The sequence below is a fragment of the Eubalaena glacialis genome, chromosome 11 (genome assembly GCF_028564815.1).
Source record: "Eubalaena glacialis isolate mEubGla1 chromosome 11, mEubGla1.1.hap2.+ XY, whole genome shotgun sequence".
NCBI classification, from domain to species: Eukaryota; Metazoa; Chordata; class Mammalia; order Artiodactyla; family Balaenidae; genus Eubalaena; species Eubalaena glacialis.
In genome coordinates this window covers 53,582,506-53,596,940 of record NC_083726.1, presented here as the reverse complement: position 1 = coordinate 53,596,940, position 14,435 = coordinate 53,582,506, and the positions used below count along the sequence as shown (strand labels likewise).

Sequence of the window (14,435 nt, the reverse complement as noted above, 5' to 3'; positions counted from 1 at the left end):
GTACAAGGAAGATAACAAAAATCACCTGCAGTCTCACAACCTAAAGATAACTTTCAAGTAATGGATAAGTTTCCTTCAGTAAGTCCATGAGAGAAGCTTTGAAAGCCTAATGTAAGGTAGAGGAAATAAGGAAAGGAACAGAAAAGATAGATGTGACAGCACTATGCTGAAATTGAACTGGATCACTGAACATGAAAGCAACAAACTGACCCTAAGAGCACTGAGTTACGTTGAGGAGTTGAATGCATTGGCAGAAATAGCCACATCAGGAGGGAGATGTATTTTGTGGGTAAGATCACGACTTTGGTTCTGGACATGTTAAGAGTTGACATGCTGGTGAGATGTGTAGGTGTCTTGTAACACAAGTTAGGAGTACAGAATCTTAGAACCAGAAGTAGAGAATGGGAGATCATCTTCATAGAAATGAGTGTTGAAGCCATGGAAATAATTACTGAGAGCAAGTGCAGAAAACAGAAAGCCAGATGGCTAAGAAGGCAGCCTTGGGGAAGACATGGTAAAGAGAACAAAAGTAGGAGTGCAGTGAAGACAGAGTAGTCATCAAAAAAAATAAAAGGATTTTGAGGATAACACAGGGTCAGAGTCAAGAGAGGAGAGAATTTCAAGGAGGAAGGAAATAGTCAACAGAAAAGTTGAAATAAATTAATAAAAATGGTCACAGGGTTGGATCATTTGTAAGAGTTTTAGTAGAGTGATTTGGGAACAGAAAACAGATTACAATAAGTGAGAGACTGGAAGATTAAGTGTAGGCAACATATATGGTGTACTGAAGACAGGAAATCTAGAATCAAGAATCTAGGGTTCTAGCCCACCATTTACTAGCTATGTGGCTTAGGATAAGTTACTTAAAATAGATCCACCTGTTTGCTTTTCTTTTTCTAAATTAATTTATTTATTTATTTATTTATTTTTGGCTGCATTGGGTCTTCGTTGCTGCGCGTGGGCTTTCTCTAGTTGCGGCGAGTGGGGGCTACTCTTTGTTGTGGTGCGCGGGCTTCTCATTGCGGTGGCTTCTGTTGCAGAGCACGGGCTCTAGGTGCACGGGCTTCAGTAGTTGTGGCACGCAGGCTCAGTAGTTGTGGCTAGTGGGCTCTAGAGCACAGGCTCAGTAGTTGTGGCGCACGGGCTTAGTTGCTCCGTGGCATGTGGGATCTTCCCAGACCAGGGCTCGAACCCATGTCCCCTGCATTGGCAGGCGGATTCTTAACCACTGCGCCACCAAGGAAGCCCCTGTTTCCTTTTCTGTAAATTAAAAAATGATGATGATGAAGATGATGATGATGATGATGATGATGATATCTGCTCCATCCCTACAAGGTTAAGAGGAACAAATTAGAAAAGTTATATGGAGACATATTGTAAACCATAATGAAATATATAAATGTTATCTATCCTAATTCTTTCAAGTACTCTGGCAATTGAAAGAAAAGGGAAATGTGGGACAGGAACAATGTTTTATTGTTATAAGAGAGGTGCCTCACCATATTTATAGGAAGAAAAACTGAATTAGTACAATAGTTCTACAGTGTCATCACCGTTTAATGGACCTTCATTTGAGAGACAGGGGTTAGAAGCACAGACTCTAGGGTCAGACTATGCGCGTTTGAATCCCAGTTCTGCTACTTAACTTTTATGCACTGCCGTTTCCTCATCTATAAAATGGGCGTAATGATAGTAGCTTGTTGTGAGGATTAACATCCGAACATTCAGGACTGTTTCTGGCACATAATAAAATGCTCAAAAATGTTGCCAATTAGTACATAAAAGCATTGCCATGTGCAAGCACACATGCTTTAAGTTAAAATAATCACAGCTCTTTGTCAACATTTTGATAACTGGCATTTTATATTAGTCTGAGATGGGAAACTGTCCATCCCTTTATGGATGGGGGAACCAGAATACGGAAGGGTCAAATTTAATATCCCTCTCAGATCCTCTTCAGGTAGATTCCAAGTAGTTCCTTATTTGTTACGAAATAACATGAATTTACAAAATTCAGAGATTTTTACAATCCTAGGTATTTGAACTACCATAAAGGGCCAGTGTTACTAGATAAACTGTAGATAAGCTATAGATACTAGATAAGCTGTAGATAAACTTCCCCGTATGAAGTATCCACAAAATGAATTTACAAATGAAAAAGGCAAATATAGACAGTAACAATACAATAGACTGTATTTTGAGGTTCTTTAGGATGATACAGTGGAATACACTGAACATATTACAGACTTTGGAGCCACTTAGACCACGATTAGTATTAGGCCTCCATATTGTTCACTTATTGAGTTGTAACTACAGGCTGGCATGGTACTAGACGCTGGGGATACACTGAAATAGGACAGGAATCCTAGCCTGACATATTAAACGAGTAAATTACAAGCGTGATGCAAAAGTGATTCAAGATACTTTATATATGAAATGCCTGGTGCAGTGTCTTGCACATGGCCGGTCACGAAATAAATGTAGCTGTTAAATGGTTACATTAATTTTATTTTACTTTTCCTCCCATTCCCCTCTCCCAAGTTTTGTTTTTCACTGTAGTTCCAGTGAGGGCAACCTAGTCTGCATTCAGTACATACTTAACAATCAACAATGAAACCTAAATAACGAGCACTTATTGTATGCCAAACACATGTATTAATTTAATCCTGCCAACAACACTTTGAGGTCAGTACTATTATCATCCACCGTTTCACTGATGAGTAAACTTAAGTACAGACAGATTATGTAACGCGCCTGAAATTGAGGTTAACAACTAGTGAGCGGGGTGGTAGGTGACGGGAGTGGGGCGAGCTGGGATCCAAATCTACGCAGCTTGTGCCTAAACTACCTCTACTCAGTATTAATAAACTAATCGGTGAATGAATAAACGAAGTAACAGTATCATAGAAGGAACCTACGAGTAGGACTTCCTAAGAAAACGCTCCTTCTTTTCACGAATGACAAAAATACTGGTACGTTTAAAGTGAAAATAAAAAATTTTCAGCGCTCCTCGGAGGATCCTCACGCGGGGGAACACGTGGGACCACAAAAGAGAATAATTAAACAACTGACTCACACGTGGTTTGGACCACGTCGTGAGGCTCTCCGGGGCTCCATACTCTAACCTGCCAACTACCTGCCTAAGCCTTTATGGAACGTGCTAAGCAAACCCAACCCTGGGTCTCTGTCCCGGTGCAGAAACAGAAAGGGACTCTACAGCCGGGAAAGATTCCTGCGAACCCCCATCCCAGCATGCACCAGAGACCCCGGCAACCACGCCTCCTGGCCAGCTCCCGGCGAGCGCGTGCGCCCCATCGCCCGGAAGTGTCGCCTGCACATTGCATGCTGGGAGTTGTAGGCTCTCGGTCCGGCTTCGCGGGCCGTAGTCGGCACTCTGCATGAGGCTGCTGGCTTTGGTCCGCGCGGCGCCGACGCGGGGAGCGCGCTTCGCGCTGACTCAGCGGCGACGGCGGCGGCGGCGGCGGCGGCAGCGTTAGCTGGCCCTCGCGCTCTTTCCCTTCCTGGGGCGCCGACCCCGCCCGCCAGCTTGCTAGCTTGCCTGCCCGGCGCCACGCAATAGAAGGCGCCAGGGGACGCGGAGCGGCGAGAGCGCACGGCCCCGACCAGCTCTGTCTCCGGGCTTAGCGCTGCGGCCGTGGCGGAGGACGACGGTGACAAGGGCGAGGGCCGCTCTCCCCGCTCCCTGCTTGCGGCGCCGCTCCGCTCTGCTGACCGGCCCTCGGGAGTGCAGGCGGGGAGGCGGGATGGAGTGATAGGGAAGGTGACTCGGGGCTCGGGGCGGGACTGGGACCCGAATCGGTCCATGCGAGGCTGCGGGGAAGTTGGCCGAGAGGACTGGCCCGGGGAGCGGGAGCCCCCATGTTGGGGAGGGGTGCGGGTCGGGCCCTCCATGGCGATGCTCCCCGAGGCTGGGCGGACTGGGTGGGGGTGGGTACAAGCTACGGCCGCCGAGGCTGAGCGCGTCCCCAGTGCGTGGCCGCTCGTTGCCGGGTGTTTCATCACCCGAGTTGCCACGAGGCTCCCTTTAGGGGAGGGATCCGGGGGAAGGAAGGGGGCAAGGCCGGCCGAGGAGGGCCCCCATTGCCTGTGGCCCCCGATATAGTAAAAGTGGCCGAGCCCGTTTGTAATACTTGTAGCGTGTCCCACCAGTTTCAACTGCAGAGACCTCAAACTTGATTCCCCCCACCCCACCCCCGACCCCCGTCCCAGGACAAAAAAGAAAAAAGTATTATTTCTGTGTAGTAATTTGCCAGCACGGCACGCCATTTTTGCTTTTCCCTTCCTCACAATTCTGCAGGAGTAGAGACGCGTGATGTTTCCCTGTAACCCGAAAAAAGGAGTACCTTTTGAAAGTGTTAATTGTAACAACTAGCACTGTTTGAAAGTGCTAGTTGTTACTGAGGGAAGTTGCGTTTTATTAAAGCGACTTGTCAGAGTGGTGTTAAAAGGCTGGAAAGATTCAGTCCTGGGCTTTGAACAGTCTTCAGTAGGTGTAGAGGAATTTTTCCAGATTGTTTTGATTCTTGATTTAATGGCTATACATGGGAGAATTAGGGCTTAATATTTCAATTATGTTGCTCGCCTTCCCCCAGAACATTTGCTAGATGCGTAATTGAAGTGTTTATCACATTGTAACAAATGTTTAAGCCTACACCGCTATGCGGTGTTAGAACATTATGCACAGCCTTTTACTGGGAAAATTGTCACCTTTTTGCACAGGTTGTAACTTTTCAGTTTTTTGCATACATGTAAGTGATTTACCATTGCATGTTGATTATTATCCAAGTGCCTTCTCCGTGGGGGATTCTTTCTGTACTGACAACTGTAACAAGTTTTGTTTCCTTAAGTTGTTTTGTTTGCGATGTTTTTTCTTAGGACCACTTGCTGTTTCCCTTGATAAAATCAAAGTGACCAAGCTTATGCAATTTTCAACTGTAACAAGTTTTGTTTCCTTAAGTTGTTTTGTTTGCGATGTTTTTTCTTAGGACCACTTGCTGTTTCCCTTGATAGAATCAAAGTGACCAAGCTTACTCAGTTTTCCCTAAAGCCATGCCAAATTCTAGGAATCTTTTATAGGACTTATAGGACTTTTATAGGACTGGGATTCATAGAAATTCAGATTGTGTTTTCTTTCTGTGTGTGCATTTTTCAGGGGAATTGTCATCAAATTTTCAACAGTACCTTTTTTTGTTTTTCCGTCTGTTCAAAATGCCAGTCTACTAGTATAAGAAATCTAGATTGCTCCAAGTAGTTCCCATTCCCCCATGTGCCTAGCTCTGAATGATAGATAACCTATTGAGGACCCACTAGGTGCCAGGCATGCTTTACATACCTTATCTCATTGAAATCTTTACAACTTTATGAGTCAGATGCTCTTTTTCCCATCTCATAGAAAGGGCTCTCTTTCTCTCAGGTTTGGTAGTTGTCTATGTGGCCCCAGTTTGAAAATGACAAGATCAGAGTACCAATACAGGTCTTTCCAAATCCAAAACATATGTTATATTATGTCCTAGGGACACAGTGACAAATACTCAGACAGTCCCTCCTTCCCTTTAAGGTTAATGAGAGAAAAGTAGTAAGCAGACAGTGACAATGTATCAGCATTTAGGTGGGGCATCTAATCCACTTTGGGAGAGTTGAACAATAGGGGTCAAAGAAGCGTTTTTGAAAGAGGTGACCTCTAAGCTGAATTCTGAAGAACAAGCAGGGGTTAACTAAGTAACAAGGAAAGAGCAATGTGTGCAAAGAAGATGAAAGGCAGAATACCACTGGCCTTGCTGGGTTAGGGTGCAGAATCGTGAGGAGTCGTTGAAGAGTGTTTGCATCTTAATCCTGAGGGCAGTGGGGAGTTACACTGCCTCTCTGTAGTCTGCAAGTATGATGGTAACCGTAAGAGAAGGGGTCAAGCTTTCTTCTCCAAGGCTCTCAGCATGTATCCTGATTTATCATTGGATTCAGGCAGAGCCGGGGAGACAGAAAAGCATGTTGTAGTAGGAGTCTTCTAACCTGGATCTGATCCTGGTCTTATCATTCCCAAAAGGCTGTGACCCCTTCCACACCACATCCCCCATTTAGGTTCTTGACCCCTTTAGGCTCTGATTTCCTCTTTGGTTAGATCAGTTATGGTCTAATTGGTTATGATAATTAAAAAAAAAAAAAGCCTTACAACCTTTTAATAGGAGTAGTAAGACCTGGTCTCCCTACCTCAGGTAGAGTTTGTTCTTTGTTTCTGCAAATAAATATACATTTTATGAGAAACCAAGTTGCCTTTGGGGCTGGTCATGTTCTTACTTGAGAATGTTAGACCCTATATTGTGAGAAAGTGCAGTATTTTCCAGAGGCTAAAAAAAGTTCTTAAATAAGAAAAATCAGTGTTGTCAATTTTTATAGCTGCTGTTAGAAAACAGTTTTTGAAATACGTTTCTGGAATTGGACTGGCAAGAGCAGAGATCTGTAAAAGGCAGAGCTAGTCCATTTTACAAAACCTAAATGACTTGTTTTTCACTCTTTTGCTCCTTTTTCATTAGACTTCTCCTGAAGTACTTGGTAGACTCTCCAGAAAGGCACTCTGAGATCCGTATTTAGTCAGACATTCTAATTTTTTTTTAAACGATTGTGATATTGATAAATGGCAGTAAGCAAGTATTATAATTAGTATAATAAGATGATCTGGGTTTGTCTTTTTTTTTAACTTAATATAGATGCACAATTGCACTTTACTGGAGATGGTAATAACATAAATTAGATACTTCTATTTCAAGAAAAAGAATTACTTTCTGTACTTTATTGATGATCTTGAAGAAAAAAATTTGAGAACCTTAATGGCTTACCTTAGATTTTTAGAAATTACACATTAGCGGAGTATTTAGCAGACCCAGTCGTCTGAGACTTAGGCTCCTTTAGTTGTAATTTGGATAGATTCAAAAGAAGTTCTTTTAACTGTTAAACTTCTTTGCATAATGTTACCGCCTGTTATGATATTCTGGATAAGCATCTATTTTGTTTATCAAGTATTGTTTTCTTTCAACTTTGTGTGTGTGTGTGTGCAGATGTTTGTGGATTCTTCTGTGGGATCAGAGGGCACGCCTATTGTAATCAGAAAACTCCAAGTATAGCAGCAGGGATGGATGAACAGGCTCTTTTAGGGCTAAATCCAAATGCTGATTCAGACTTCAGGCAAAGGGTAAGTTAAGTCGGCTTAATCATTTTTTAAAGCATGTTACGGAAAGATTTGCATTAGAGGACTTGAATCAAAAATATACATCTGATAAAGGTTTAATTTGGGTGGAAATGAATAGAGAAACATCTGAGATATTTGACTATATTCTGAATACAGAAACAGTGAGTGATTGTGATTTATTTTCTCTTTAGTTGGCTTAAAAGTATTAAAATCTCATTAATTCAAGGCAGGTCTTTATGTCACATCACTATTTCTAATTATTTAAAACTTGTAATGCAAAGGATTGTTCAAGGGACTTTCCATAGTAGCCGGTGTACATATTATGTTTTCCCATTGCTTGGTTTGGTCTAAACAAGTTGCTTAACCCTCATGTTAGTGATAGTTAACATCCTTGTTATTTAGACATGTAAATAAGCAGTTATGATATGCCATCAGGTTATGTAAAATGATCACATGACAAAGAATCCATTATGAGGTGCTGGGATATTTGGGTAAGTATAAACAATTAAACATAATTTAGCCTACACCTGTAATCATGACTATGGCTGAATGATAAAGAAGAATCTAAAGAACAAGCCTATAATTAAATTTTTTAAAGATGCGTGGGTGGTTTGAAGTATAAGGTAAGTGGATGGAGAGTCATTTTCTTCTTTCTACTTCTCATAGCAAAGAATATTTTTTATAAATGAGCTAAACAAGGTTAACAGTTTCACAAAAAATAGCAATTTAACAATTTCACAAAAAATAGCGATTTTTCTGCTTTTAAGCAGAGATTTTTTTAAGTAGTAAAAAATTTCCAGGGGTTTCCAGCATAGTATCATGTGCATGTCTCTGCTGTTAAAAGAAGTAACCAGCCCTCCAGATAGAGGTAAATAACAAGAATTGAGATTTAAATAACTAATTACAAGATACCTATCAAACTGGTTAGGACATGAAAAGTCATTAAAAGTCCATGTCTTCTGTGTATGGACAAATAATTCTTTTCATGAGAGTATAAGCTACCTGCCTTCAAACCCTTAGTCACATAGTCGAAGCATCATAGACCTGTACCTTTAGTCTGGCTTGGTACTACATAGTTATTTTAACTAAAATCTTTGACTATTTGTTTAGTTATTAAATAAACTTCTCTGTTAATTTTTACATTCCTTTTCTGAAATCCTTTGTTTTATAATTAAATTCCACCATCCGACAGGTTTTTTTTTAAATGTGCCATGATTTTCTTTTTCAGAAAAGTAAAACTAGTACACTGGCAATGGTTTTAATATAGAAGTTAGGTTTTTAATCAGTAAAAATGGGTTCTATCAGTCATAGGCACATGTTAGGCATCCTGGTGCAGGCTTAATTTGATATCCCATTAAGCCAACCTGTGTAACAATTAGGATGAATAACAAGGAATCTTAAGGAAAAGTGAGTTCTGATAGTCCTGATATTGGAATTCAGGAGTAGTGAGAACTTAATTCAGTTTTGTAGTAAGATAAATGACTGCCAACCCTGGTTCCCAATTGTCTCTCTGTAGTTCTCTGTTTTCTACATGGGCAGTAAGTAGCTGAACTGACTCTTGCCACTTAGAGACAGTGGAGCATTAGAAAGAAGGTACGAGAGAGAACTGGGTGATAAAAGCTTTGACTTGTTCGTCATTGCCACAGTTTTATTTTGATGCTAGTATCACATGGATTCAGAGTGCAAAGACTAGCTAAAACTGAAATTTTTCAAGTTATCACTTAAAAAAATAGAATATCTGTCTTTGGTTTAAAACTTGCTATTATTTAAAGAAAATGGTATGTCAGTGACAATTCTAGCAGCTGAATCACACCTCCCCCACCTCTTTTGGTAAGTGAAATATCAGGTGGTAATGCAGTATACGATTGACTTCAGCATTGTCCCCTGCCCCGGCCCCTGAGGTATTCCTAAAGGAAACTCTAGGTTTCATGGAATAGATATTGTTAGACACCTGAACTAGATTATTTTGCAGCTGCTTGGGTTCCTATATTCTTAATTTCTAAAGATAGCTGTTATTTACACTTAAGATAGTATTTGGTGATCTTCTTCATCTGCTCACTTTCATTAATCTGGTCCTCTGTCTGTGGGAGCAGCCATTGAGACCACGTCTGAAAACCCATTCCCTCATTCATACAGTTACATAACACAGGAAACTATCACCTAAATACAGTGGATTTTTTTGCTGCTTATTTTTTTTTAACCTCTAACTGAAAGGAAAAAATAATTTTATATCTTGACAGTATATGTGTGTGTGAGTGTGTATGTATATATATACACAGACACATATACACATGAATATATGACATAAACACACATGACTAAAACAAGTTACACAAAATAATAGTTATTCTTGCTAGGTGCAGTGCACTCTGATATTCTGTATTCTGTTTCATTTTAAAAATTGCTGATCAAGACCAATAAAATTGTCTTCATCATGGATGGGGCACAAACCACATTTTAAAAAAATATACTGGCTAATTGAAATTAGGTTCCTCTAAGGCTTAATATTGTTTCTAACTAATTTCAGGGTTTATATCAGTATGGAAATGCTTTAAAATCATTTAGCAGTGTTTCTAGAGATGATGTGTTATTTTCCTGACTGAGATATTTTTTACAAGTTGGTGAGATTACTGTTTATCCGTTGTCATATGTGAAACCTGCATCTGTCATTGATTCCAGTTGCAACATACTAATGGAAGAGCGGCAGAAGTCACTCCCATTTTCCCAGCAGTGGTAGAGAGCATATGGACTTGGTGCTGCATCCATTCTAGAGTATACTTGCTCTTATGACAGGCCCCAGAATTCGTGAATACAGGGATGAGAAACACACTTCCTAAAGCTTTGACCATTTCAATTATTTGGTACTTCTGCAAACTTCATATCAAGCAGTTGGACTCCGATTTTAATCTCACTTTTTAGGAAACTTACATGATATAGCTGAAGATTTTAAATAACTCTCCTTTTCTGTCAAACAGTAGATCGAATGACATACAGAGTATGTTTCATCTTTTACAATCACCTCTTTAATAGCATGTTTGCTATTAAATAGGAAAAATATTGTTTATATACCATTTTATAATTGCATATACCTCAGTAGTATAGCACTTGACATAGCACCTGAGTGTTTTCTCTCTGATCTTCCTAATAATTCAGAGATATCTGCAGGGCATTTTTGTGTTATCTCCTTTCCTGTAAAGAAACAGGTTGGAGTATCCAACTGATGGAATTTGTTTTTTACTTAACCTTTTTCCTAGGAATGATCACTAAGTTGCACATACTCAGAAGCCTGAATTCAATGTTTAGCTATTTTTTATTTAGTCACTTTTTTGTTGTTAGTTTGCTACTCCCAGAAAACTTTATTGAGTATTGGCAGAGAATTGAGATTGACTATTCCAAATGCATTTTCTGCTTTGCAATCTTACAGGCCCTGGCCTATTTTGAGCAGTTGAAGATTTCCCCAGATGCCTGGCAGGTGTGTGCAGAAGCTCTGGCCCAGAGGACGTACAGGTGATTAAAACAAAATTTGCATGATTTGTAGGAGAATTTAAATTTTTGTGAACTTGACAGGATTGTTACATTTACCTGTTTGGAAAATGTTTTCATAAAAACATTTTATGACTTATATTTTGGAAAACTATTCAGTGTAGAAATGACAAAAATAGTAAACTAATAATTTGGCCATTCCAGAATTGACTTTTCATTAAAATATCCTTTGCCTTATTCTGAGTACCGGGCAGTAGCTCCCAAGTGGCATATAGTTTCTATACAATAGAAACTTCCTTATCTTCTTATGATGGGGAGGGATAGTTGGTTTTCTAAAAAGTTGGTAAAGGAGGTAATCAAAAATTATATGTATCTTAATTTTTAATTTTAATTTAAAGTATATAAACACTTAGTTACTAATCTTTTGATATTGGACCAAGGACTTTTCTTTGCATATATGCCACTAACATTCACTTCATCATTCTCAACGTTGATCACACCCATAATTGATCCTCTGTAATTTCCACTTTGGGTCCGTGTAGTGGATTGAGGAACAGTGAGTACAGATTTCTAAACTTTTTATTTATTTGTTCCTATCTCTCCAAGTTATGTCTCACATCACATAGGTCCAGGGTTTTCCCCCTGCAATGTGACTTCCTATGAACTCTTTCTAAAGCATTCAACTTAATTTTTATGAAAATATAAACTGTCATCATACTCATTTCATTAGTTTATATAATAATTAAGTTACTTACATGCAAAAGAAGTACAGCGCACATAGGCTTGGGGAAACACAGCTGACTAGTTGTAAATAAACAACTCTACTAGTGGGAGCAGAAGTTTATAGGGGTCAGTGATGACTCCTAGCTAGAGTTCTTGGCATGCTGTGGGTATCAGTCACTACATTTTATAGCCGAAAGGAAGTGCTCCAGTTTAGTGAAAGTTGGTTTTGAGAATATCTATGTGTCTTAGAGTAAATAAGGGCTGGCTTTTAATTAAAGGCTCCCTATAGTTTATATTTTGAGTGGAAGATCTAAGTCATATAATTAGTTAAAGCTTCAGTGCCATCCATGATAAGATTAGAAACCCTAGGGTCTTAGAAGAGATGCAAATTAAACGTAACTTTTTAAAAAACTTTTAAAAATTAAGTTTCATTTTCTTAAGTGTGAAATTATTATTATTTTTTGGTTAATTGATGTAGTCTAAATGAAGATAACATCTCCATTCTTGTATTGACTAGTTAGCTTTGTATATGAAAAATTGTTCCATGACTAAGCCTGGCCCAGACCAGCTGTCTTAAGATGAACAGATTGTTGTTCACTAAAGGGACTTGGTCAGAGTTTGTAGCTGGCTCACTGCAGCTCTGCCGTCACCCCTAGAGAGACAGTTGGAAGTGGGTGATGGGTGGGTGTTGACTTTTACTCCCCTTTTAGAAGGGCAATATATTGGTAGCTTGGTTTTCTGTGTGAATTTTGGGGGCTGGACTGCCAGTCCAGGGGACTCTGCTTGCTTTGGACTGGACTGCAGTAGAACTTTTAAGTATGACTGTGATGACCGTTTCTGGTTTGACTCAGTCTCTGGCTGTTCTGCCATTTGTAATTTGACATCTAGCCTTTCTCTTGTAAAACGTAGGAGTTGTTCTGGGAATCCTAACATGTAGAATTTAGGGGGAATGCCTTCTGTTTGCAAAAGCACTGTACGTACTTAAAGTGCCTCTTAAATTGTTTTGGTTATTCTGCTCGCCAGATTTCCATTGAATATTGTATAACATAAAAAGTTCTCTTAGCTTTTTAAACAAATGGATGTGAATGTAAAACTTGAGATCAATAAGCCAAAGGTCTAGTTGGAGAGACTTTTCAACTGTAGTTTTATTCATTACTATTTTACCTTTGATTTGTTTTCCCTAATTCATATTCTGCTTATCTAATTTTTCCTTTTTTTTCTTTTTCAGTGATGATCACATTAAATTTTTCTGCTTTCAAGTACTAGAACATCAAGTTAAATACAAGTAAGGCTTTTCTCCCTGAGATTTGTGGGGAGAGGCCTTTTTTTTTTTAACTTTTAAAATAATTAATTAATTAATTTCTTTTTGACGACATTGGGTCTCTGTTGCTGCACTCAGACTTCCTCTAGCTGCGGCGAGCAGGGGCTACTCTTCGTTGTGGTGCCCGGGCTTTTCATTGCGGTGGCTTCTCTTGTTGCAGAGCACGGGCTTTAGGCGCACAGCCTTCAGTAGTTGTGTACGGGCTTAGTTGCTCCGTGACTTGTGGGATCTTCCTGGACCAGGGATCGAACCCGTGACCCCTGAATTGGCAGGCAGATTCTTAACCACTGCGCCACCAGGGCAGTCCCGAGAGGCCATTTTTTAAATTAGTTTTTCCCTCTTTGGGGACACCATAACATAGGTTGTAAATTGACAGTATATGTCATATCCAGCTCATAGATGCATTTTGATTTATCCCAAAAAGTGTTTTAAAAATACTGAGTTCATTGGTTACATATAAAAATCCAGTCATTTCACAGGAAAAAAATAGATTTCCAGCTTCTCTGGAAAAAATTAGAAGATCTGGCAATACTGAGCCTGTTTCTCTGAACGATGACTCTGTTAGAGTTGAGTGGCAGTGTGGGCACTTGCATTTAGAACCCCTGCCTAATTTAAGTAAAAACAGTGAATTGCTGCTCTGGGGATCCTTAGTTTGCCTACTGATTTATTCTGTAAACCACAGACCTGAGACCATGGATGTATTTTCATCTGAAAAATTGTGTAGCTGCCATTTTGTTTTAACATGAACTGAACCACAAAACAAAGATCAGTATTGATACCCCCACCTGCCTCTCCCACCCCTGTATTTAAAGCAGTGATGAGAGGTATTACCAATTTGTTTTAGGGAATTTTAGATAGTCGAGTGCTATACAAATCTTCTCATTCAAATTTATAAGAGGCCGTTACTTTTTTAAAACCACAGACACTAAACATTATCATTGTTATTTTTCTTCTCTGTTTTGAACAGATATTCAGAACTAACTACTGTTCAACAACAACTGATTAGGGAGACACTCATATCTTGGCTTCAAGCTCAGGTAAAATAGTAGTTTTTACATTTAGTACCTCAAATTGCCAGATATTTAAATTTTTATTTTTGCAAGAGTTTGCAACTTCACCTCAAAAATGTCACTCATTTATCCTCCATTTCATCATGTAGCTCTTTTAGAAAGTGCTGTTTTTGAAGATCACGGGTAGGTGAAAACTTAGCAATAACTTAAAATTATATTGATAATTGAAGTTGTCATTCTGTCCATGACACATGGTGGAAACTTTGGTTTTAAAATGTAATATTTTTTTAACTACTTGACAAAAGTCGCTTTTCTGTTCACACTTAAGGTGAGCCCTCCTGGACAGCCTCTTAACAAAGAGCCCTTTTCAAAGGAGCCAATAGAGTTCTGTATTCACTATATTCTTTTTCATTAATTTTAGCTAATCTTAACATATTAAAGCAGTTGTGTAGCTAGGATGTTTATTTTCCTTAAAGAGCAAGCAGCTAGAAGAAAAATCATTGAATTTTTTTTCTTCTTAGAAAAAATTATAGGAACTACTAATGCTCTGCCCATGAAACTTTTCTCTGAAAGTGTGAGAGTGAGGTGTAACCATTAGCACCTTTGTTCATTTGATTGTTCTCCATCTGGCTAGTCACCTCAGAACTTTGGTAATTCTCAAGCATATTTGTTGCACAGCTGTTCTAGAGCCTGGTGA

The 14,435-nt window shown here is 39.4% G+C and overlaps 1 protein-coding gene across 12 annotated transcripts in view; it reads left to right on the top strand.

The window, feature by feature from the left end:
• Nucleotides 1-14,435, top strand: part of XPOT (exportin for tRNA) — a 154,642-nt gene that overhangs the window by 114,255 nt on the left and 25,952 nt on the right. For 9 of the 12 annotated variants that reach the window (XM_061204741.1, XM_061204737.1, XM_061204731.1 and 6 more), the window contains 4 exons: nt 7,071-7,204; nt 10,626-10,708; nt 12,636-12,692; nt 13,696-13,765. In XM_061204741.1, coding sequence (XP_061060724.1) covers nt 7,145-7,204; nt 10,626-10,708; nt 12,636-12,692; nt 13,696-13,765 — 270 coding nt within the window. In that variant the 5' untranslated portion in view covers nt 7,071-7,144. Of the gene's footprint in view, nt 1-3,443; nt 3,782-7,070; nt 7,205-10,625; nt 10,709-12,635; nt 12,693-13,695; nt 13,766-14,435 lie in introns of those variants that run through there. The other 3 variants (XM_061204735.1, XM_061204733.1, XM_061204732.1) reach the window with 3 other exon arrangements.